General features: G+C 48.0%; 1 protein-coding gene across 1 annotated transcript in view; it reads left to right on the plus strand.

The window, feature by feature from the left end:
• LOC149434739 (uncharacterized) overlaps positions 1-26,649 on the plus strand; it is a 202,315-nt gene that overhangs the window by 109,220 nt on the left and 66,446 nt on the right. Inside the window, exons 3-4 of the mRNA XM_089663447.1 lie at positions 20,428-22,018; positions 25,142-25,148. Of these exons, the coding sequence (XP_089519573.1) occupies positions 20,428-22,018; positions 25,142-25,148 (1,598 nt within the window). The remainder of the gene's footprint in view (positions 1-20,427; positions 22,019-25,141; positions 25,149-26,649) is intronic.

The raw sequence follows: 26,649 nt of genomic DNA on the forward strand, positions 1-26,649 counted from the left end.
CGAATGCCGGATGTCAGAGGACTCCACACACAGGAGATGCCACCGAGTGCCGGCTGTCAGAGGACTCCACACACAGGAGACACCACCGAGTGCCGGCTGTCAGAGGACTCCACACACAGGAGACAAGACCGAGTGCCGGCTGTTAGAGGACTCCACACACAGGAGACGCCACCGAGTGCCGGCTGTCAGAGGACTCCACACACAGGAGACGCCACCGAGTGCCGGCTGTCAGAGGATTCCACACACAGGAGACGCCACCGAGTGCCGGCTGTCAGAGGATTCCACACACAGGAGACGCCACCGAGTGCCGGCTGTCAGAGGAATCTGTCAGGAATGGACTGGCCAGCAATGGTGGGACTCACCTGCCTTTTGATCTGCAGTACCAGGGCTGGCCAGCGGATGCTCCCAGCAATCAGAGACTCAACTTTGCAGCCAGCTAACACCTGGAACTGATTATACTGGGGTATTTAAGGGATGGCCAGACCCACAGACTCTGCCTTGGTGTTGTGTTTGTCCTGGGCCCTGTATCCTGTTTCTGTCCTGCATCCTGTTTCTGAACCCCTGCTGACTTCTCCTGCTCTGATCCCGGCTCGCTCCTGACCATCCCTCTGCCTGACCCTCTGTACCATGCTGCTTGCTACCTGTTCTGATCCCTGGCTTGTGACCCTGACCATCCCTCTGCCTGACCCTCTGTACTACGCTGCTTGCTACCTGCTGAACCTGGCCTGTGACCCCGACCAATCTCCGCTTGCTCCCCCTGTACCTACCTGCCCTATTGATATTGACCCGGCCTGCCTGACGACGCTTGCTTGTATGTACTGTTATCTGTGGGTGGTTGGTTGGGTTTGTTTGCACTGTATTATGTTTAGTATTGCACTGCGTTTATGTTTGTATTGTTAGTGTTAATAAATTTTATTGTTTATAACATATCTGAGGTCTGCGTTTCCCTGCGTCAGCCACACACCTCTGGTCACACCTGGGAGCCCTGACATTACACCAAGGCCAATCCTGACCAGAAGTGGCTGCACAGGGAAGCCATCTTGGCTTGTTGATGGGAAGGATGGATCTGGATGAGGTTGAGTATTTATATCTGCTAGTGTTTGATGACAGAGAGTATGCTTATCAGACTCTGAAGGAGTATCCCCGGGATCAACTGCTAGAATGTATACGGCTCGCTCATGTTCTAGTAGATCAGGGCACAGAGTTCTCTGAGGTGCAGCCTTTGATTGAGGTTTGTGCAGAGTTGGTTTCATCTGGTACCCCCGAATGCAGGGATGAATTTTTGCCACCATTTAGTGCAGACCAGGTAGAGTCCCTGGTGTGGTTATTAGAGGATGATGTGGGTTACTTTCTGGAGCGTTATTCCACATGTTCACCACAGACACTAAGAGATTGTATAAACGCAGTGCAGTCATTGGTCAGACAGGCTTTGTGTAAGCTCAGCTTTGTTCAACCCATACTGCAGACATGGGCAGACTTGTTGCACCCAGCCTCAGTCCGCTTACAAAAACCCAGTCCTGCTTCTAACTCTACTCCTGTATTCCCACCAGCTCCTCCAGTTACAGCCCAGTATACTTGGCTATCTACCGCATGTCAGTACCCTGTTCCCACTCGCTGCACCTATCCTGCCTTTAACCCTGTAAAGAAGCCCTCTGTAGCAACTGCTCCCTCTCCTGTTCCATCCTCCAGTTCTTCTCTGTCTCCAGCTGCTCCATTCGTTTGCAGACCTGCGTTTACTTGCAGTGCTCCAGTAGTTAAAACCAGAAAAAAGCGAAAATTCTTTCCAACCAATACCATCCTGCCAGTATCCAAACCGGTGAGCCTGCCTTCCGTGACTCGGCCTGAAGCCTCTACTCAGCCTGAAGCCTCTACTCAGCCTGAAGCCTCTACTCAGCCTGAAGCCTCTACTCAGCCTGATGCCTCTACTCAGCCTGATGCCTCTCTTCAGCCTGATGCCTCTCTTCAGCCTGATGCCTCTCTTCAGCCTGATGCCTCTCTTCAGCCTGAAGCCTCTCTTCAGCCTGATGCCTCTCTTCAGCCTGATGCCTCTCTTCAGCCTGAAGCCTCTACTCAGCCTGAAGCCTCTCTTCAGCCTGAAGCCTCTACTCAGCCTGAAGCCTCGCTTCAGCCTGAAGCCTCTACTCAGCCTGAAGCCTCTCTTCAGCCTGATGCCTCTCTTCAGCCTGATGCCTCTCTTCAGCCTGATGCCTCTACTCAGCCTGAAGCCTCTACTCAGCCTGAAGCCTCTACTCAGCCTGATGCCTCTACTCGGCCTGAAGCCTCTACTCGGCCTCATGCCGCTACTCAGCATGATGAACTGATCCAGCCCGACGATCCTATTAGGCCAGTTGACTCGATGCCCGCTGTTGATCCAGATGATCCGGTACCTGATCCAGTGCCCGCTGTCGTGCCAATTGACTCAGAGCCCGCTGTCATACCTGGTGACCCGGTGCCCACTGCCTTGCCAGATGACGCGGTGCCCGCTGGCAAGCCAAATGACCTGATGCCTGGTGACCCAGTGCCCGCTGTCATACCTGGTGACCCGATGCCCGCTGTCGAGCCAGACAATCCGATACCTGATGACCCGGTGCCCACTGTCGTGCCTGTTGACTCGGAGCCCACTGTCTTGCCAGACGACTCGGTGCCCGCTGTTCCACCAGTCGACTCGGTGCCCGCAGTCTTGCCAGACGACTCGGTGCCCGCAGTCTTGCCAGACGACTTGGTGCCCGCAGTCTTGCCAGACGACTCGGTGCCCGCAGTTCCGCCAGTTGACTCGATGCCCGCTGTTCCGCCAGTTGACTCGGTGCCCGCAGTCTTGCCAGACGACTCGGTGCCCACTGTCGTGCCTGGTGACTCGGTGCCCGCCGCTTCGCCTGGGGGCCCGAGACCTGTTGCTCCGCCTGAGGGCCCGAGACCTGTCATTCCATCTGGGGGTCCGGCGCCCGCCGCTCCGCCTGAGGGCCCGAGACCTGTCGCTCCATCTGGGGGTCCGGCGCCCGCCGCTCCGCCTGAGGGCCCGAGACCTGTCGCTCTATCTGGGGGTCCGGCGCCCGCCGCTCCGCCTGAGGGCCCGAGACCTGTAGCCCCGCCTGGGGGTCCGGCGCCCGCCGCTCCGCCTGGGGGCCCGAGGCCTGTCGCCCCACCCGGGGGCCCGAGGCCTGTCGCCCCGCCTGGGGGCCCGAGGCCTGTCGCCCCGCCTGGGGGCCTGAGGCCTGTCACCCCGCCTGGGGGTCCGATGCCTGTCGCCCCGCCTGGGGGCCCGAGGCCTGTCGCTCCATCTGGGGGTCCGGCGCCCGCCGCTCCGCCTGAGGGCCCAAGACCTGTCGCTCCATCTGGGGGTCCGGCACCCGCCGATCCGCCTGAGGGCCCGAGACCTGTCGCTGCATCTGGGGGTCCGGCGCCCGCCGCTCCGCCTGAGGGCCAGAGACCTGTAGTTCCGCCTGGGGGCCCGAGGCCTGTCGCCCCGCCTGGGGGCCCGGTGCCTGTCGCCCCGCCCGGGGGCCCGGTGCCTGCCGCCCCGCCCGGGGGCCCGGTGCCTGCCGCCCCGCCCGTTGGCCCGGTGCCTGCCGCCCCGCCCGGGGGCCCGGTGCCTGCCGCTCCGCCCGGGGGCCCGGTGCCTGCCGCTCCGCCCGGGGGCCCGGTGCCTGCCGCTCCGCCTGGTGGCCCGCTGCCTGCTGCTTCTCCTGGTAGCCCGATGTGCCTCTGCCCGGAGTCCTGCCCGATGTGCCTCTGCCCGGAGTCCTGCCTGATGTGCCTCTGCCCGGAGTCCTGCCCGATGTGCCTCTGCCCGGAGTCCTGCCCGATGTGCCTCTGCCCGGAGTCCAGCCCGATGTGCCTCTGCCCGGAGTCCAGCCCGATGTGCCTCTGCCCGGAGTCCAGCCCGATGTGCCTCTGCCCGATGTGCCTCTGCCCGGAGTCCAGCCCGATGTGCCTCTGCCCGGAGTCCTGCCCGATGTGCCTCTGCCCGGAGTCCTGCCTGATGTGCCTCTGCCCGGAGTCCTGCCCGATGTGCCTCTGCCCGGAGTCCAGCCCGATGTGCCTCTGCCCGGAGTCCAGCCCGATGTGCCTCTGCCCGGAGTCCAGCCCGATGTGCCTCTGCCCGATGTGCCTCTGCCCGGAGTCCAGCCCGATGTGCCTCTGCCCGGAGTCCAGCCCGATGTGCCTCTGCCCGGAGTCCAGCCCGATGTGCCTCTGCCCGGAGTCCAGCCCGATGTGCCTCTGCCCGGAGTCCAGCCCGATGTGCCTCTGCCCGGAGTCCAGCCCGATGTGCCTCTGCCCGGAGTCCAGCCCGATGTGCCTCTGCCCGGAGTCCAGCCCGATGTGCCTCTGCCCGGAGTCCAGCCCGATGTGCCTCTGCCCGGCGTGCCTCTGCCCGGAGTCCAGCCCGATGTGCCTCTGCCCGGCGTGCCTCTGCCCGGAGTCCAGCCCGGTGTGCCTCTGCCCGGAGTCCAGCCCGGTGTGCCTCTGCCCGGTGTGCCTCTGCCCGGAGTCCAGCCCGATGTGCCTCTGCCCGGAGTCCAGCCCGATGTGCCTCTGCCCGGAGTCCAGCCCGATGTGACTCTGCCCGGAGTCCAGCCCGATGTGCCTCTTCCCGGAGTCCAGCCCGATGTTCCTCTGCCCGGCGTGCCTCTGCCCTGAGTCCAGCCCGATGTGCCTCTGCCCGGCGTGCCTCTGCCCTGAGTCCAGCCCGGTGTGCCTCTGCCCGGAGTCCAGCCCGGTGTGCCTCTGCCCGGTGTGCCTCTGCCCGGAGTCCAGCCCGATGTGCCTCTGCCCGGTGTACCGCTGCCCAGAGTCCTGCCCGGTGTGCCAGTCTTTGATATCCCGCCAGTTACCAGACCCGGGCGGTGGAACATTTTTCCCAGCTAGGACTGTTTGGAGCGTCCTGAGGCCGCTCCTTGAGGGGGGGGTACTGTCAGGAATGGACTGGCCAGCAATGGTGGGACTCACCTGCCTTTTGATCTGCAGTACCAGGGCTGGCCAGCGGATGCTCCCAGCAATCAGAGACTCAACTTTGCAGCCAGCTAACACTTGGAACTGATTATGCTGGGGTATTTAAGGGATGGCCAGACCCACAGACTCTGCCTTGGTGTTGTGTTTGTCCTGGGCCCTGTATCCTGTTTCTGTCCTGCATCCTGTTTCTGAACCGCTGCTGACTTCTCCTGCTCTGATCCTGGCTCGCTCCTGACCATCCCTCTGCCTGACCCTCTGTACCACGCTGCTTGCTACCTGTTCTGATCCCTGGCTTGTGACCCTGACCATCCCTCTGCCTGACCCTCTGTACTATGCTGCTTGCTACCTGCTGAACCTGGCCTGTGACCCCGACCAATCTCCGCTTGCTCCCCCTGTACCTACCTGCCCTATTGATATTGACCCAGCCTGCCTGACAACGCTTGCTTGTATGTACTGTTATCTGTGGGTGGTTGGTTGGGTTTGGTTGCACTGTATTATGTTTAGTATTGCACTGCGTTTATGTTTGTATTGTTAGTGTTAATAAATTATATTGTTTATAACATATCTGAGGTCTGCGTTTCCCTGCGTCAGCCACACACCTCTGGTCACACCTGGGAGCCCTGACAGAATCCACACACAGGAGACGCCACCGAGTGCCGGCTGTCAGAGGACTCCACACACAGGAGACACCACCGAGTGCCAGCTGTCAGAGGACTCCACACACAGGAGACACGACCGGGTGCCGGCTGTCAGAGGATTCCACACACAGGAGATGCAACCGAGTGCCGGCTGTCAGAGGACTCCACACACAGGAGACGCCACCGAGTGCCGGCTGTCAGAGGACTCCACACACAGGAGACGCCACCGAGTGCCGGCTGTCAGAGGACTCCACACACAGGAGACGCCACCGAGTGCCGGCTGTCAGAGGACTCCACACACAGGAGACGCCACCGAGTGCCGGCTGTCAGAGGACTCCACACACAGGAGACGCCACCGAGTGCCGGCTGTCAGAGGATTCCACACACAGGAGATGCGACCAAGTGCCGGCTGTCAGAGGACTCCACACTGAGATTTACTATTGAGCAGTGGCTAAAAAGCAAGCGCCCACAGAGGACGTCTAATGTGTGTTCTGCACATGCTCAGTTATGTCCGCCAAATAAGCTGCACGAGCGTCTAGTTTTTCATTGTGTCGTCTTCCTTAAAAAAAAAAACTTTTTAACACATTTTAATTTTTTTTTGAAATGTCAGATATTGTTTAAAGTGAAGTCCTGATATTTGGCAAAGCAAATTTCAAAGTGAACATATTTCTGCAGTGATCTTTCATGGTGTCAGACATACCTCTTACCAAGTCTGCTTTGTGAGTCTGATTCCTGGTGTGTGTCTTGTTAGTAAATTTGATTGGCGTCTACTTGTTAACACTGCTCAATAGTAAATCTCTTAGTGGGGTAAAAGTAGACGGTCGCTCGTAAAAATTAGACGTTCGCCCACAGAAATGCGCCCAGGCACAATAGTAAAGGGCCTATTCATCTCACATTAAATGTTATTCAGGACGTCAATTTGCATTCTAAAGAAGTTTTGTTGCTGAGCCGGGACATTAACAAGGCCTTTGATAGTGTCCTCTGGCCATACTTGTTTTCATTACTGCAGAAGATGGGCTTTAGTGATGAATTTCTGTCTGGTGTACATGCTTTGTACGACTCCCCCCAAAACAAGAATAAGACTTCCAGGCTGCAATTCTGTATTTTGTACACTAGGCGGAGGTACCCGTCAGGGTTGTCCTCTTTCACCCTTATTATTGGCGCTTGTTTTGGAACCCTTGGCAATTGCAATAATCACACTCAGACATTTCTGGTTCCCCATTATTGGTTCACATTTCACAATTTGTATGTATGCAGATGATGTTATGCTTTTCCTTACTAAACTGTTGGTGTCATTGCCTGACTTCTGCTCATTATTGAATGACTTTGTAACAGTATCAGGTCTTACTGTAAATTTTACTAAATCAGTAGTTATGCCTATTAACTTTCCTGATTCCCTGGGTGCATCTCTCCGCAATTCTTTTCCATTTCGTTGGGCCACAGATCAGATTTCATACCTAGGTATAAACCTCACCCCCAGATACTCAAAATTATTTGCTGCTAATTGGCCACCATGTGTGTCACGCCTCTCACCTCTATTGAAGATCTGGCATGGATCCCCTATCTCATTCTTGGCAGAGTCACGGCAGTAACAATGAATGTCTTCCCTAAATTACTTTATGTAGATCACTCCCAATCCCTGTCTCAAAAACGTTCTTAGATCACTTTCAATGGATTATTAATAATTTTATTTGGCATAACAAACGTCCTCGTTTTACTTCATCGGTCCTCTACCGGTCACAATGGGCGGGAGGCCTAGGTCTCCCCAATTTCTGGCTTTACTACCTGTCAGCCAGGGGCTGGGGTCTTATTTCAGATTTGTATCGCCAATTTTTGGTTACTTTCTTTCCCTCACCCCCTGTTTATAGACAGAAATGGGAGGCTGATAGTGATGTCACTTTTTCTGATGAGGATTGGGATTCCATGGTGGATAATGTGTGTAAGAGCTCTAGATCTTTCTGTCCGTGAGACGGCCCTCAAAGTAATAACCAGATGGTATCATACCCCATCTAGTCTACACGCCATGTATCCAGGGACGTCCCACCTTTGTTTCCAGGGCTGTGGTCTTGCTGGTACTCTAGTGCATATATTTTGGGCCTGCCCAAGCCTCTCATTGGTGTGGCACAAAGGTTCTGAAGTTGCCTCTGCAGTGGCAGGTGCTCCGGTGCATCTGTCTATGCAGTCCTGCCTACTGGGAGCCCCTATCTCGGGAGTTCAGACTGAGGTTATGAGGCTAATCCATAGCATTTGTATATCCACCCTATGGGCTATTGCCCTCCATTGGAAATCCCTCACAGTACCATTGACCACAGTTCTGCAGAGTTGATGCGGTGATGCTCATGGAGAGAATTCATTATACTCTATTGGATAAGATGCATTTATTTGACAGAAAATGGGAACTTTGGAGAACTCACAGGCATTTACTAGATCAATAAGGACCATTTATGCTTTGATTGATTGAGTTACTTTGTTGGTCGTTTTATAACTCTGCCTCCCTCTCTACCTATATTGCTCATGTACTTCATTTCATTTCTTTTCTCTTTTTTTTCTTTTCTCTTTTTCCCTTTATTCTACATAATTTCACCTTTGAAATGAATACTGCAGTTGTGCCTTGTTTCTCTTGTATATTCTATTTGACGCTGTATTGCCATTTTGAAGTCTATTTCTTAAAAAATAAAAACGTTTTTTAAACAAAAAAATATATATTTAGTATAATTCTACAATTTTTGCAACTAACAGCTCAATGCTGTTAGCTAAACCTTCTACCAATAGCTGGACAACAAAATAACAAACGGATCACCCTTTCATCCAGCTGTGGTCTAATGCTGTGTAATGCCCATGATACCCAGCCAAGCATAGCCTCTTTGAACAATGCATACACTTACCAACTGCTTATATCTGCAGGCTGACATCTTCATCCCAATAGTCTATCCTTGGCCTGACTCCTCTATACAACAGATGTTTAATATCCTGTTTTTGGCCTCTGTGGCTTCTGAAGATGTTCACTGCTCCCCCACATTTTCCTTGGTAGCCTGAGTTGGGCCTGCCCAGGACTGTTTTTTTTCCGTCCATTTATATCCCAGTGACATAGACAGATGGACAACCTACCTGTTTTCACATCATGGCCTTTTGGCCTCCTGACCTGTTTTGTCAGACATTTCTCTCTCTTTACTAACCTTGCTTCCCCCACTTCTCTCCTCTTTCTTTCTCTTATTCCTGTCCCAGGGGTGATAATGTTGCCATGATGCGACACCTACAATCAGCTTTGCATCTGTCCTTTATCATGGCTCCAATAAATATACTTACCCTGAATGTTCGGGGAATAAAAAAATTAAGGCCTTCAAATCCTTTGCCTCTGCCAAAGCACATGTGGTGTGCCTGCAGGAGACTCATTTTACTGCCAGCCATATGCCAAAATATCTCAGCTCTTCCTACCCACAGGTTTATATGGCTTCTGCCGCAACTAAACACATAGATGTACTCAAAGCTTTGCCCTGCTCTACTCCCTTTACACCCCAGGCAGGGATCTGGGACCCAGAGAGCCGTTATATTTTCTAGTGGGACACCTCCTTGACTCAGAGGTCACTGTAGCTTCATACTATGCCCCAATTACAGTCCTAACTGCCATTTGCTACAAGTAATAGATTCCCATAAATTAGGTACACTTTTACTATGTGACAATTCCAGTCAGCTAGTTTATCCCTTTTTAGACAAATCCCCCATAACCTCTTATCCATCCACATCCTCCTTCCACCAACAACTCCAACAATGCTCTCTCATAGACACATGGCAAGAAGCTAACCCAGCTAGAAGACACTATACATACTACTCATATCCACATAAAACTTTCTCCCACATTGACCATATATTTCTGACTAGAGGTATGTCCCCAGCCCTCCTATCCTGAACCATCATACCTCACCCCTGGACTGGTCACAAAGCTGTCCTCTTGACCCTCTCCTCCTTAGTTCCCCAACAAACTAGCACTACATGGAGTCTAAATGGCCCACCCATCCCACAGACTGGACATTGAACTAGCCATCAAAGAATACCTGACACATAACACAACTGATGACCTCTCTCTCCTGACCTTTTGGGAAGCCCATAAGTCTGTAATTAGAGGAGCCTGTATCAGCCAAGCCTCACATCTCAAGAAAGGACAGCGAGCAATCCATCACCGCTTAGAAACCTCATTTCACCAGGCCAACAAAGCCTTCCAATCAGACCCCTCACCTTCTCATAGATTGTCCTGGACAAGTCCAGGCTAGAAATAGATGTTTTCTTGACAGAATCAGATGATAAAGTTCTACGCCAATCCAGACATAAACATTATATGAACACAAACAAACCTGACACTTTTCTAGCCCTGGGACTGCGAACCTCAGACCACACACACAGACTTGTCCATTTAAAGATTACAAAAAATTCACACACCAGCCATCCTAATAAAATATTACAGGTCTTCCACAAACATCTAGCAGAATTATACTCTGAGACCGGCTCCTATGATGAATCGCAGGCCACTGAACTTTTCTCAAGCCTATCTCTACCAACACTCTCAGCTTCTCAATGTTCTTCCCTGGAAACACCTATTACAGAACTTGAGGTCCCGAACTCCATCAAGTCCCTAAAGTCTAATAAGCGGCCTGGCCCAGACAGCTTACAGCCCTATATTCCAAATATTTACTAACCTCCTTCCACCTTTATTGGTTAATGCATTTAATTCCTTACTCAAAGGTTATTATTTCTGCTCAGACTCCCTAACAGCAGTCATTTCTATGCTACCTGAACCCCAATCAGATCACACCACATGGCTTCATTACACACCAATCTCCCTTCTTAACTTAGATGTTAAAATCCTAGAAAAATCCTCTCTGCATGGCTGAACTCCATCATAGGCACCTTGATACACAAGGATCAGATGGGTTTTAACCCCCCTCTGCCAAGCCGAGACCACAGAGTGATTTTGCTAGAACATGCAGCTTGCATACGCCGCATACCCGGCTGTTTCCTTTCCTTAGACATAAAAAAAGCCTTTGACTCCAATGGATATCACCCCTTTACACCTCCCCAAGGGCTTACTTGAGATATGTGGGTTGCAAGTCAGACTTTTTTTCCATACAAAGGGGAATGAGGCAAGGCTGCCCCTTGCCCCCCCCCCCCTCCTTTTCTAGCGAATGAACCTTTAGCAAAGCTGATAAGAACTAACACAAATATTAAAGGATTAGAACTTGGCGGTCATCATCATAAGTTATGCTTTTTCTCTGATGACAATCTCCTCTTCATGTCTTCTCCTTTGATCTCAGCACCCAACCTTCTCCAATGCCTGGACCAATTTGCAGCGATTTCGGACCTGGTTGTGAATCCCAAAAAGTCTACAGCTCTTAATATCTCTCTACCCTCCTTAACTGTGTCACAACTACAACGTCCTCCACCCTTCTCTTGGTCCAGTCAATATATTCCTGATTTAGGACCCAAGCTGATGGCAGACCTCAATATTCTATATTCTGCTAACTACCCTCCTATGTTAACACACCTTACTAATCTTATGACATCCTGGTCCAAACTACCCCTCTCATGGATGGGTTGTATCACGGTTGTAAAAAATGACAATTCTGCCCAAAATATTATACCTTTATTGGGTCCTACCCATATATATACCTTTTTGTTTCCTCTGCATATTAGTGTTGCGGCACCACTTATGTATGGGGCACCATTAAACTGCATCTACCCAGGTCCATCCGTACCTTACCGAAACTTAGAGTGATCTGGGGCTTCTGAACTTTGCAAAATATTTCCAAGCTGCACATCTTGCTCAACTCCCCAAATATCACGCATTAAAACTGACACCTGCCCAATGGGTCGCTATAGAGTCAGTAGATTGTGACCCCTTATCAGTTGCCAATTTAATAATGGCTACACTCCAGAGACCATCGCTCACTCCAATACCCAATTACTCAACACTACCTGTCACAGCTGCCCCCCCCCCCCAGCCCCTTCTCTGTCCTTGCTCTCTCTCTGCCATCTCTCATCTGTGCCCCTCCCCCCTCCTGCAAATATGAAAGGAATTCCTAAGGCAAGCTTGAGCCACCCTAGCTCTGCCCCCCCCAGTTGCCTAGGTGACTAGGGGGGTCCGACCAGTTTTAAGAAGCTGATGCAGAGCTCCCGAGGTATTCATCGCTGGGTAGCTGATGGAAGGAGCCCGAGAGCTGTGGCCGGGACCTTTTGTGGCCAGGCTTGGCAGAGACCCAAGGCTGCCTAGGACCCCCCTTCTCCCACAGCTGGGGAAGACTTTACTTGCTACAGAGACTCTCCCTTGGCTCTCGGTGCTGGACTTTAAGTGTGTTGGTCCTTCCGTGTCATCCTGGACTGGCGTATTCACCCTCCCTGCGAACTCCCCTATTCGGTGACTGCCGTCTGTTTGTCTCAATAAATCTTTGTGCGTTTGCCATCTACTCTGTGTGTTCTGTCCTGCCTACGCTCCGTCACACTACCCATCTATCTGGGACAGTCTAAAGTTCTGATACACCTTACAGTCACCCCATAACCCACTCATGGCATACCTCCTCCATCCAGGCTTTTATCCGGCATGGATGCCTCCATCTTCTTTTCATGCTTGTCCTAGAGCTAGTCTAGTTCAACACCAGACTCCTTTATACCCTTCCAAACCCTATGTGACTCCCACAAAATATCTAGACCTGAACTTTTTAGATATCTTCAGATCAATCACTTTTGTTCCTCCCACTTACACACCAACCCCCTCCCTCCTAGACATGACAAGGTTTGAACACTGTAACAGGGTTCACTCGGCAGTGGGTGTGTGTGACCCCCTGGATGGGTGCACAACACAACACACAGGCACAGCACAACAGTGGAGGTGAAAAAAACAAAAATGTGCAGTTTATTTACAATATTTACAGAAAAACGTAAAAAAAATAAGAAACATCAAATCCTGGCCAACTTGGATACTTACTGTACAACATAGCTTCCCTAGCTACCCACCAGGTATAGCCTGATGCTATACCTAGCCCCTGTTAGTTGGAGGCTTAGCCACACAGGCTTTTGTCTCACTGCACACAGATAGGATGTTGCTCCCCAGTCAGTTCAGGCACAGATCTGGTTCCAGGTTGGAGCAACTCCCTAAGCAGGCTGGGAAGTTTTATAAAGGCCTTAATGAGTGCACTATCTTCAGCTGGGCTCATTACCTCAGTGCTGAAGGACTCAGCACTTCCCCCCTAGTGGAACAAATCCCCATATAGTCTAAACCTTGGACAAATGTATCGTCCATCCAGGACGCAACCAGGTGATTTCACCTGCCTACTGTCACATACCCCCCTCTTGTTTCAACCTTGGGGTTGTAACACCAGTAGCCAGGCAGGCATGAACCCGGGCTAAAGCATCCACATTTCCCATCTGAACTCCAGGGCGATGCTTTACCATGAAGTTAAATTCTTGTAGGGCCAGGAACCACCTATTTACCCTTCTATTGGTCTCTTTATTTTGAGCCATCCATTTCAAGGGAGCGTGATCAGTGACTAGGTCAAAATGTCTGCCTAGCAGATAGTACCGCAGGGAATCTAGAGCCCACTTTACTGCTAAACATTTCTCTCAATTGTGGTGTAATTTTCCTTGTGAGACTTAAGCTTTCTGCTCAGGATGATTACCGGGTGCTCCTCCCCCTTCCAAACCTGGGACAACACTGCTCCTAAGCCAACATCGGATGCATCCGCCTGGACCACAAAGTCTTTTGAGAAGTCTGGTGAGTATAGAACTGGCTGGCTACATAAGGCCCTTTTTAAAGACTGAAATGCTGCTTCAGCCTCCGGGGACCACTTAACCACGACCGACTCCTTCCTTTTTGTCAAATTGGTTGGGGCACTGCCAGAGAAGCAAAATGGGGAATGAATCGCCAATAGTAGCCAGCAATACCTAGAAAAGCCCATACCTGCTTCTTGTTGTTTGGGCGTGGCCAACTCTATCGCTTCAACTTTGTTGATATGGGGTTTTATTACTCCTCTCCCAATGGTGTACCTGGCCTCTTCCTGTCCAATCGTACACTTCTTTGGGTTGGCCGTAAACCCAGCTTTCCGTATTGAGTCTAGTACAGCCTGAACCTTTGGCAAATGTGAGGCCCAATCTGCGCTATGGACAATCACATCGTCCAGGTAAGCTGCAGCATACTTCTGATGGGGGCGAAGAATTTGATCCATTTTGCGCTGAAAGGTAGCCGGTGCATTCTGTAACCCGAACGGCATTCTTCTATACTGGAATGACCTTCTGGGGTTCCAAATGCAGTCTTCTCCTTTGCTGACTCAGCTAGGGGTATCTGCCAATATCCTTTGGTCAAATCGAGCGTCGTCATGTACCGGGCTGCTCCCAGACGGTCGATTAATTCATCTATCCTCAGCATGGGGTAGGTGTCAAACTTTGTAACTTTATTTAACTGTCGGAAGTCGTTACAAAATCGCCAGCTCCCATCCGGTTTGGGCACCAACACTATGGGGCTGGACCAGCCACTCTGGGACTCCTATCGCAACCAGGTGATTTCACCTGCCTACTGTCACATAACATATGTAAATGTGACCCCCATGTCAGAGGTTTGATTTCCACCTTTATATACACAGCTACCAGCTCCACCACCTTACACTTCATACCATATACAGTTGTGTTCAAAATAATAGCAGTGTGTTGGAAAAAGTGACTAAAGCTGAAAATCCTTCTAATAGCTTTTATTTCCATCCACACAAATGCATTGGGAACACGACACATTCTATTCCAAATCACAACATGAAGAAAACTACATCAAATTTGTGTTGTTCCTCTAAAAAAATATATAAACTGAGAAATGTTTGAAGATTTTGCTTTCCTTTGAATGACTTCATGAATATTTGGTTGTAGTCGCACTGTTTCTGAGAACTGCTGTACATCTGTGTTGCATGGAGTCCCCCAACTTCTGGCCCCTGTGATCAGGTATTCCAGCCCAGGATGATTGGACCACATTCCACAGTTCTTCTCTATTTCTTGGTTTTGCCTCAGAAACTGCATTTTTGATGTCACCCCACAAGTTTTCTATTGGATGAAGATCCGGGGATTGGGCTGGCCACTCCATAACGTCCATCTTGTTGGTCTGGAACCAAGATGTTGCACGTTTACTGGTGTGTTTGGGGTGGTTGTCTTGTTGGAACACCCATTTCAAGGGCATTTCCTCTTCAGCATAAGGCAGCATGACCTCTTCAAGTATTCTGATGTATTCAAACTGATCCATGATCCCTGGTATGCGATAAATAGGCCCAACACCGTAGTATGAGAAACATCCCCATATCATGATGCTTGCACCACCATGCTTCACTGTCTTCACAGTGTCCTGTGGCTTGAATTCAGTGTTTGGGGGTCGTCTGACAAACTGTCTCCGCCCACTAGACCCAAAAAGAACAATCTTACTTTCATCAGTCCACAAAATGTTGCGCCATTTCTCTTTAGGCCGGTCAATGTGCTCTTTGGCAGATTGTATCCTCTTCAGCACGTCTTTTTTCCAACAGTGGGACTTTGCGGGGGCTTCTTGCAGATAGCTTGGCTTCACATAGGCGTCTTCTAATTGTAACAGTCCTCACAGGGAACGTCACACCTTCTTTCATCTTCCTGGAGCTGATTGTTGGCTGAGTCCGTGCCATTTTGGCTATTCTTCTATCCATTCCAATGGTAGTTTTTCGCTTTCTTCCACGTCTTTCAGGCTTTGGTTGCCACTTTAAAGCATTTACGATTATTTTAGCTGAGCAGCCGATCATTTTCTGCACTTCTTTATATGTTTTCCCCTCTCCAATCAATTTTTTAATCAAGGTACGCTGTTCTTCTGAACAATGTCTCAGAATTTCAGAGAGAAATGCACTGTAACCAGCATGTCCAACATTTGCTGCCTTCCTTCCTTAAATAAGGGCAATAATTGCCACCTGTTTATCAAAGAATGAATGACCTCACTAATAGAACTCCACACTGCTATTATTTTGAACACGCCCCTTTCAATGAGTGATTCAATGACACAGAATCAGCAGCATGCATGTCATGACTGTTGGGTCTGTTGGATTTCTATGACTCTACTACACCTGCTAGGAAATTATTTGCCATGTAGAAATCTCATATGATGTCCTCCCAGAATGCGCTCTCCTGCATGCCCCCGGGGGCATGAACCTGGCGATCTCCATGATCGCTGTGTCCTATGACACGCTGGTCATCGGGAATTGCAGTTGCCGGTTCTCGACTGCACTTTCCTCACGCTGTCAGAGCATGAGGAAGGTACTGCCAGCAGTTGTCAGAGGAGGGATCATCAGGGCACTTATGATCAGTGCCCTGAGGATCGGTGCCCAGCAGTGCCACCCACCAGTTCTGCCCACAAGTGCCCAGCAGTGCCACCCACCTTTGCCCAGCAGTGCTGCCAGTCACTGCCCACCAGTGCCGCCCAGCAGTGCCGCCCGTCAGTGCCCAGCAGTGCTGCCAATCAGTGACAACTATCAGTACCCATCATCAGTGCCACCTATCAGTGCCGCCTCATTAGTGCTGCCTATCAGTGCCCATCAGTGCTGCCTAACTGTGCTGCCTATCAGTGCCGCCTCATTAGTGCTGCCTATCAGTGCCCATCAGTGCTGCCTAACTGTGCTGCCTATCAGTGCAGCCTCAGCAAAGCACATCAGTGAAGGAGAAAAATTACCTGTTTGCTAAATATTTTAATAGAAACAAAGAAACTATTTTTTTTTAATTTTTTGCTTTTTTTTTGTTTATAGCGCAAAAAATAAAACAGCCAGCGGGGAGTAAATACCACCAAAAGAAAGCTCTATTTGTGTAAAAAAAATGATAAAAATTTCAAATGAGTACAATGTTGCACGACTGTGCAATTGTCATTTAAAGTGCGACAACGCTGAAAATTGGCCTAGTAAGGAAGGGGGTATAAGTGCCTGGTAGGCAAGTGGTTAAGGACCCCATTGCCACCTCATCAGTGCTGCCTATCAGTGCTGCCTATCAGTGCCACCTATCAGTGCACATCAGTGAAGGAGAAAAATTGCCTGTTTGCAAAATGTTATAGAAACAAAGAAACTTTTTTTTTTTACATTTTTTGCTCTTTTTTTGTTTATAGCACAAAAAATAAAACACCCAGCGGGGGGTAAAGACCACCAAAAGAAAGCTCTATTTGTGTCAAAAAAATGATAAAAATGAGTACAATGTTGCATGACCGCACAATTGTCATTTATAGTGTGGCAATGTTGAAAGTTGAAAATTTGGCCTGGTAAGGAAGGGGGTATAAGTGCCTGGTAGGCAAGTGGTTAAGGACCCCACTGGCACCTTTTGGGGGGATAACCGAAATTGACAGGTACCCGCTCCCACTTCTGCTGCAATCACCTAGGTCAGTGGTCGGCAAACCGCGGCTCGCGAGCCACATGCGGCTCTTTACAAACTTAAATGCGGCTCTTCTGTGTGCCGGGCGCTCGCTCCCCTCCCTCCTCTCGGGCGGCCGCCCCAAAAGTCAGGACTCTGCAGCTGTCAGGATGTAGGCAGGGCAGCCAGGATGTAGGCGGGGCAGCGTGACGAACTCCTCTCCTCTCACAGTCCGCCCTGAAGACCAGAACGGCGCGGGAACACAGCGAGAAGAACGCGCAGAGCAAAAGGTAAGTGAATTGACACAGGGGGGACTTGGGGACTTAATATGGGGGATGAATTAATATGGGGAATGAATTACTATAGGGGGGATGAATTACTATAGGGGGGATGAATTACTATATGGGGGATGAATTACTATGGGGGATGAATTACTATATGGGGGATGAATTACTATATGGGGGATGAATTACTATATGGGGGATGAATTACTATATGGGGGATGAATTACTATAGGGGGGATGAATTACTATATGGGGGATGAATTACTATTTGGGGGATGAATTACTATAGGGGGATGAATTACTATATGGGGGATGAATTACTATATGGGGGATGAATTACTATAGGGGGGATGAATTACTATAGGTGGGATGAATTACTATATGGGGGATGAATTACTATGGGGGATGAATTACTATATGGGGGATGAATTACTATAGGGGGATGAATTACTATATGGGGGATGAATTACTATTTGGGGGATGAATTACTATGGGGAATGAATTACTATAGGGGGGGTGAATTACTATATGGGGGATGAATTACTATGGGGGATGAATTACTATATGGGGGATGAATTACTATATGGGGGATGAATTACTATATGGGGGATGAATTACTATGGGGGGATGAATTACTATATGGGGGATGAATTACTATATGGGGGATGAATTACTATGGGGGATGAATTACTATATGGGGGATGAATTACTATATGGGGGATGAATTACTATGGGGGATGAATTACTATATGGGGGATGAATTACTATATGGGGGATGAATTACTATGGGGGATGAATTACTGTATGAGGGATGTATTTTCAGTTTTAAAAATGTGGCTCTCAAAATAAATTTCAATTGTGGTTTTGGCGAGATTTGGCTCAGTTGAAAAAAAAGGTTGCCCACCACTGACCTAGGTGATCAGAAGCGGAAGTTGTCCTCCCCCGTCCCTCCCTGTAGTCTTCTGGGACACATGAAAGGTCCTAGAAGACTACAGGACCATTCACAAAGCACAGAGATACTCGCACATACTCAGTGGGCACCCGGATGTGAAGCCGCAAGCTGTCACAGCTGGGTGCCCACACTGAAGATGCCGGCACTGGAAACACAGGGCGGCCAGTGAAACGGGCTGTGGGGAGGACAGCACGAGATCGAGGGACAGGTAAGTGCCCGTCTTTTAAAAGTCAGCAGCTACAGTTTTTGTAGCAGCTGACTTTTATTTTTTTTTTATTTTCACTGGAACTCCACTTTAATGTATGAAGATATTATTTGTACTGTACAAATTACAACCTGTACGTTACCTCTAAGGGTTGTACCCCTTCTGACTTACTGTTGGTGAGTCCTGCAATCACATTGTTATCAGCTCCTTGTAAAACTATTATCTCTTTCCAATAAAATCTATGAACAAGAGAAGATATGGACCCCACAATTCCTCTATATACTCCACAATTCTCCCATGTGGACACCTCGTAAGTGGTTCTCCAGTATAGACTCCCAGTTTGGGGAACTCATTTAGAAGAAGCCATCAGCTAGAATCAAACTCACTACTCTACAGTATGGTGAAGACCAAGGAGGCCTAGCAATACCAAATGTTAGACTTTATATTATAGCTGCCCAACTTCAACATCTTACCAGGTGGGACTTAGACATATTAGATCCCATCCATCGATTGCTACTTCCATCAGATACAGATTTCACATCACTCTCACACTTGTTAATGGGCTTCAGATGGCACCAGTGGGAAAGGCATGATCTCTCATCTATTTATTCCAGTCTTTTGACTCTTACCAAAGACTTATAGAAAGAAATGGGAAACAGAGAAAATAAGAGAGAGTGGTGGGAGGTGATTGTGACCTCCATACCTCTCATCTCTCTGTCCTCTTCACAGAAACTCAGTCATTTCTTTTGCATAGATCTTTCAGGACTCCAGCTCAATTGTTCAGCTAGGACAGGAGGGATTTCCCCTTATGACCCCAAATGTGGTGTTGTCGGGGATTTGATACATGTTTTGGAGATGTCCAAAATTATTCAAAAAGTGGAACAGTATATGACCAGTATTGTAATGTTGGTGTTCAATATTCCTCGGGTGTGCCTCTTGGTGTCAATAGAGGAGGAATTATTTACACCTCCTCCTATTACAAGTCATATAGCAATAGTGAGGCTGCTTGACCATAAAAAATATCCCGATCTTGGCTATCATCTCAAACTCCCAGCAGACACCAGTGGATTGAGCAGGTGATCTCCACATTAACATCATAGGTTTTTAAAACTTTAGCTTTTTTAGCCCCATAGAAGGAGAACGAGCCAGTTGTATCCTACTGAATGGTGACTACATTGGAGACTGATACTTGGGGTATGATCCTGGAGACACAGGCCTCATTGATCGGTGTCAGCTATCTATGTATGTACTGGGGGGGGTTACTTGCCGTGTACAGCTGAATTGTTCTAGGCTGTTTCTTCTTTTCTCTGTTCATTTGTTTATAAAAGGTAAAAGTGACACCATAGACAAAGCAAGTTATTGTTCTGTATGATCTGTAACAGTGCCACAACTGCCTATACGTGAGAATGTATGACTCCATTGTCTGGGCTGAATGTTGGGAATACTGTGCGCACTTAGAAACTTTTTTTAATAAAATCTATTTGATTAAAAAAAATACTGTAGATAATGCTGTACATATTCTTTCTATTCATAAGATATATTTAGTAATGAACATTAAAAATAGAAAGTAACTTTATGTAGCCCTTTATATAGAATTTTAATTTTTTTTCGTTCTGTACAGGTGGATTGATGAACCAAGTTTTCGGTCATGTTGGTTTTCATGAATACAGCTGAGTCACATGGAAAACAAGACATATGGGTGTCTTAATTGACTGAAAGTCTTTATTGCAGCTCACTGGAGGATTCACACGGGATACAAGTCATATCTGTGTTCTAAAAGTCGTGGTTTGGATTCTCTTCCACATTGATCCAGCCTCAGAGGACAACAGGAGAAAAGGAATTTCAGTGTTCTGGAAGTGACAATTACTTTACACTAAAGTCCAACCCAAATATACATAAGAGGAGTCATTTCAAACTACTTCTTGTTTGGAGATTTTACAATGGAGAGAAAATATATCAGACACCAGAAGGTTCACACTGGAGAGAAGCCATATCCTTGTTCTGAATGTGACAAAACTTTTACTCTGAAGTCAGATCTTATCACACACCAGAGGATTCACACTGGAGAGAAGTCATATCAGTGTTCTGAATGTGATAAAGCTTTTACACAGAAGTCAAGTCTTAACACACACCAGAGGATTCACACTGGAGAGAAGTCATATCAGTGTTCTGAATGTGATAAAGCTTTTACTCAGAAGTCATATCTTATCACACACCAGAGGATTCACACTGGAGAGAAGCCATATCAGTGTTCTGAATGTGATAAAGCTTTTACAGTGAAGTCACATCTTATCACACACCAGAGGATTCACACTGGAGAGAAGTCATATCAGTGTTCTGAATGTGATAAAGCTTTTACAGTGAAGTCAAATCTTATCAAACACAAGAGGATTCACACTGGAGAGAAGTCATATCAGTGTTCTGAATGTGATAAAGCTTTTACACGGAAGTCACATCTTATCACACACCAGAGGATTCACACTGGAGAGAAGTCATATCAGTGTTCTGAATGTGATAAAGCTTTTACACAGAAGTCAAGTCTTAACACACACCAGAGGATTCACACTGGAGAGAAGTCATATCAGTGTTCTGAATGTGATAAAGCTTTTACTCAGAAGTCATATCTTATCACACACCAGAGGATTCACACTGGAGAGAAGCCATATCAGTGTTCTGAATGTGATAAAGCTTTTACAGTGAAGTCACATCTTATCACACACCAGAGGATTCACACTGGAGAGAAGTCATATCAGTGTTCTGAATGTGATAAAGCTTTTACAGTGAAGTCAAATCTTATCAAACACAAGAGGATTCACACTGGAGAGAAGTCATATCAGTGTTCTGAATGTGATAAAGCTTTTACACGGAAGTCACATCTTATCACACACCAGAGGATTCACACTGGAGAGAAGTCATATCAGTGTTCTGAATGTGATAAAGCTTTTACACAGAAGTCAAATCTTATCACACACAAGAGGATTCACACTGGAGAGAAGCCATATCAGTGTTCTGAATGTGATAAAGCTTTTACTCAGAAGTCAAGTCTTATCAGACACCAGAGGATTCACACTGGAGAGAAGTCATATCAGTGTTCTGAATGTGATAAAGCTTTTACAGTGAAGTCAAATCTTATCACACACAAGAGGATTCACACTGGAGAGAAGCCATATCATTGTTCTGAATGTGATAAAGCTTTTACAGTGAAGTCAGATCTTATCACACACCAGAGGATTCACACTGGAGAGAAGTCATATCAGTGTTCTGAATGTGATAAAGCTTTTACAGTGAAGTCACATCTTATCACACACCAGAGGATTCACACTGGAGAGAAACCATATCAGTGTTCTGAATGTGATAAAGCTTTTACTCAGAAGTCAAGTCTTATCACACACCAGAGGATTCACACTGGAGAGAAGTCATATCAGTGTTCTGAATGTGTTAAAGCTTTTACACAGAAGTCAGAGCTCATCATACACCAGAGGATTCACACTGGAGAGAAGCCATATCAGTGTTCTGAATGTGATAAACCTTTTACTCAGAAGTCAAGTCTTATCACACATCAGAGGATTCACACTGGAGAGAAGCCATATCAGTGTTCTGAATGTGATAAAGCTTTTACACAGAAGTCAGAGCTCATCATACACCAGAGGATTCACACTGGAGAGAAGCCATATCAGTGTTCTGAATGTGATAAAGCTTTTACACAGAAGTCACATCTTATCACACAGCAGAGAATTCACACTGGAGAGAAGCCATTTTAATGCTCTCAATGTGACAAAACTTTTACAGCTAATGCCGGTCTAATCTATTACCGGAGGATTCACAAATCTCAGCATAGATTAAATACTGGACAAAAAGAGATATTAAAGAGGTTTCAGGTGTCACAAGTTAGTTTCACATCCCTAATGTCATCCCACAAACTAGAGAAGAAAGGAAGATAAAAAGTTACCTTAAAAGAAACAAACTGGAATGTACTGATCGGATGAACTGAGTTTAGTGCTTATCTCCATCAATACACAACTAGAAGGGATTTGAATATTTTATCTTTTGACAATCTTTTTAAGATAAGCATCAATAACTGAACAGCTTCCCTCATGATTCTCATCTTTATCTTTTTTTATGGAGCTTTGAATTAACATGCAATGTATTTTCATGATTCACCAACTGAGTTGTGTTTCCAAGCATTGTCTTCATTTCTGTATCCTGAGGTAATACATGACCAACACTGCCTCAGTACCAGAGACTAGGATGGGGTCTATTATCTTACCAAGTCTCTGAAGCCTCAGTGGGAGAGTCCATTCCAGGTTCTTCTGACTATTGATACATCATCAGCCAGGCTTGAGGTCTCCAGCTAAGCCCACCTTGTCCACTCCTCCCATTACATGTTCCATCTCCTCTCCCATTATCAATGCCTTCTTTCCACATTTCATCTCCTCTCATTATTATTATACAGGATTTATATAGCGCCAACAGTTTGCTCAGTGCTTTACAATATAACGGGAGACAATACAGCAACAATACAGTTAAATACAAGCGGGATAGGAGGACCCTGCTGCTCAGAGCTTAAAATCTAGGAGGGAGGGGCTAGTGGTACAAAAGGTAGTAACTGTGGGGATGGACTGGTTGGAAGAGTAGAAGATTCCATTATTAGCTGAGGGCAGGATATGCTTCCATGAAGAGAGAGGTTTTCAGAGATTGCCTAAAAGTGAGCAGAGTAGGCGATAGTCTGATAAATTGGGGTAGAGAATTCCAGAGGATGGGGGAAGCTCTATAGAAGTCCTGGAGTTGAGCATGGGAGAAGGAGACAAGGGAGCTAGACAGCAGGAGGTTGTGCGAGGAGCGGAGAGTACGGTTTGGGTGATATTTGGAGACAAGATTGGTGATGTAATTTGAGGCAGAGTTATAAATGACTTTATATGTTATTGTTAATGTTTTGAATTTTATCCGTTGGGCAATGGGAAGCCAGTGGAGGGATTGGCAGAGGGGGGTGGGGGACAATGAATGGAGGTCAGTGGAGGGATTGGCAGAGGGGTGTGGAGGACACTGAATGGAGGCCAATGAAGGGATTGGCAGAGAGGGGTGTAGGACACTGAGTGAAGGCCAGTGGAGGGATTGGCAGAGAGGGGTGGCTGATACAGAACGGTTAGTAAGGTGGATGAGTCTGGCAGCAGCATTCATGATAGACTGAAGAGGGGATAGCCAGCAATGAGGTCGGCCAATAATGAGGGAGTTACAATAGTCAAGGCGAGATATAACAAGGGAGTGAATAAGTTGCTTAGTGGTTTCCGAGGTTAAGAACGGCCATATCTTGGAACTGTTGCGGAGGTGAATTCTACAAGATTTGGACAGTGATTGTATTTGGGACTGAAAGGACAGATGGGAGTCTAGGATTACACCTAGTACCCTGGCATGAGGGGAGGGACTGATGATTTTGTTATTGATCTTGATGGAGAAGTCGGGGGAGGGGGCACGGGCTGGAGGGAATACTAAGAGCTCAGTTTTGGAAAGATTGAGTTTGAGGAAGTGGAGTGACATCCATGCTGATATGTAGCTTAGTAGGTTAGTAATGCGAGAGGAGACTGAAGGGGCGAGGTGAGGAGGAGACTGAAGGGGTGAGGTGAGGAGGAGACTGAAGGGGTGAGGTGAGCGGTAGAAAGATAGATTTGTGTGTTATTAGCATAGAGGTGGTACTTAAAGCCATGGGAGTTTATCAAGTGACAAAGGGAGGAGGTGTAGATGGAGAAGAGTAGGGGTCCAAGGACGGAACCTTGAGGGACCCCTACAGAAAGAGGGAGTGGAGAGGAGGAGGCAGAGTTATAGGTAATGCTGATGGAGCACTGCGATAGGTAGGAGGAGAACCAGGAGAGAGCAGAGTCTTGGAGGCCAAAAGAGTTGAGTTTTTTGAGGAGGAGGGGATGGTCAACTGTATCAAAAGCTGCAGAGAGGTCAAGTAGTAAGAGAACTGAGTAGTGGCCATTGGTTGGGATGAGTACGGAGTAGTGGCCATTGGTTGGGATGAGTATGGAGTAGTGGCTATTGGTTGGGATCAGTACGGAGTAGTGGCCATTGGTTGGGAGGAGTACGGAGTAGTGGCCATTGGTTGGGATGAGTACGGAGTAGTGGCCATTGGTTGGGATGAGTACGGAGTAGTGGCCATTGGTTGGGATGAGTACGGTGTAGTGGCCATTGGTTGGGATGAGTACGGAGTAGTGCCCATTGGTTGGGATGAGTACGGAGTAGTGGCCATTGGTTGGGATGAGTACGGAGTAGTGGCCATTGGTTGGGATGAGTAAGGAGTAGTGGCCATTGGTTGGGATGAGTACGGAGTAGTGGCAATTGGTTTTAGCTGTTAGTAGATCATTAGTGAGTTTTAGTAGGGCAGTGTCAGTGGAGTGTAGTGAGTGAAAGCCAGACTGTAAAGGGTCAAGAAGGTTGTTGTCGGTGAGGTAGGAGCTCAGGCGATTGTAGACTAAGTGTTGTAATAGTTTAGAGGTAAATGGCAGCAGGGAGATGGGTCTTAAGTTGTTCAGGTTGGTGGGGTCCAGGGAGGGCTTGTTAAGTATGGGAATGATGTAGGTATGCTTTAGAGGGGAGGGGAAGGCACCAGTAGAGAGGGAGAGATTGAAGATGTGAGTGAGGGAGCATAGGATGGAAGAAGAGGCTGACCGTAGTAGTTGTGAGGGGACAGGATCCAGGGGGCAGGTAGTGAGACGGGCTTCTGAGGAAACCTTAGTGACCTCTTCAGTAGTAGCAAGGTCAAAAGAGGAAAGTGTTGAGGGAGGTTTAGTATGAGGTATGCTAAGTGGGATGGATGTCTGTGCAGTGGAGATGCTCCTATGAATTGCATCAGTCTTGTTTTTGAAATGATTTGCAATCTCGTGAGCAGTGAGTGAGGTACTGGGTGGAGGTGGAGAAAGTTGAGAGTTAGAAGTAGAGAAGAGACGACGAGGACTGGATGACAAGCTATTGATGAGAGTGACAAAGTAGGCTTGTTTGGCAGCATGGAGGGAGGAATTGTATGTTAAGAAAGCAGATTTATATCAGGTGAATGCTTGGTGGGATTTGGTTTTACGCCACATTCACTCCAGCACACGACTATGTTGTTTAAGATCTCTGGTGTTGTCAGTCTGCCAAGGTTGTAATGGGCGGGGCCTGATGCTTCGTGTTGTTAGAGGAGCAAGTGAGTCTAATGTGGATGAAAGTGAACTGTTGTAGACAGCAGTGGCCAGGTCAGGGCAGGACAGGGGAGAGATTCTGTCATAGAGTTGGTCAGTTGCAGAGTGGAAGGCAGAAGGGTTTAAGTTGTGAAGGTTTCTGCAGGTGATTGCTGATTGGAGGGATAAGTGTTTGAAGATGAGGAGACTGTGAAGGTGATGAGATTGTGATCATAGAGAGGAAAGGGGGTGTTTGTGAGGTTGTAGGATATCCTCTCATGGGTGACAACCTTTCAGGCAGGTCTGTGTCTGTGACACCAGCTAGAAAGAAGTCTCTGTTCAGTGAGAAAACAACATCCCAAGCTGATGCAGGCCTTCCAATACTGAGTTACTGCTGATTTAGGGGATGTATTCAGCAGTAAAACGTAAGCCCAGCTGGCCACTTGTGTTCCATGTGGTTCTGCCAAATGGGATTCCATCAGGTGAAGATCAGAAATCCTTGTTCCATGTTTTCTCTTTCCAGCTATTACTCCTCTCCATAGACTAATCACACAATACAACTGCCAGAGATCTGAACTTACAAAGTGCTGAGTGTGCGGTCATATTCCTACCACTTCTTCCGGGGGACTGACATTCCTCTGATTGGGGTTCACAATAATCACTCTGAGTGCACACATCTCTTTTTGGTGGAAAGTTTGTAAAGAAAACTTCTTCTCCCTGGAAATATTACAACGTTGGCACCAAAGTGTAACTATGGGCAAAATCAATAATGACATTAATAATGAAATCTGTCATTAGCAGAGCAGGTTTTGTTTTTCCGAGTCTCCTATTGTTTTATGTTTCGTTGTCCCTTCAAGTAGATATTTTTTGTCTACTTCCTGTAGAAGGCCAAGTCTTTTGGGAAAGATGGCAGTTGGAGGGGTCGGGGCAAATCCTATAACACTGCCGGGGGTGCTCACAACTGTCAGTTGTCATTCATATGGGGGGTTGGACCTTATAGAGAACCTGTTGCTGTAACTGCTGTAGAAGCGTTAGCTGAAGTTGGGCTTTACTTGTTGTGTGTCTTACTTATAATCTATCTAAGATTTCCCTGTACAGGGTG

The sequence above is a fragment of the Staurois parvus genome, unplaced genomic scaffold (assembly GCF_062004578.1).
Source record: "Staurois parvus isolate SC_StPar_1 unplaced genomic scaffold, SC_StPar_1.0 ptg001689l, whole genome shotgun sequence".
Classification (NCBI taxonomy): Eukaryota; Metazoa; Chordata; class Amphibia; order Anura; family Ranidae; genus Staurois; species Staurois parvus.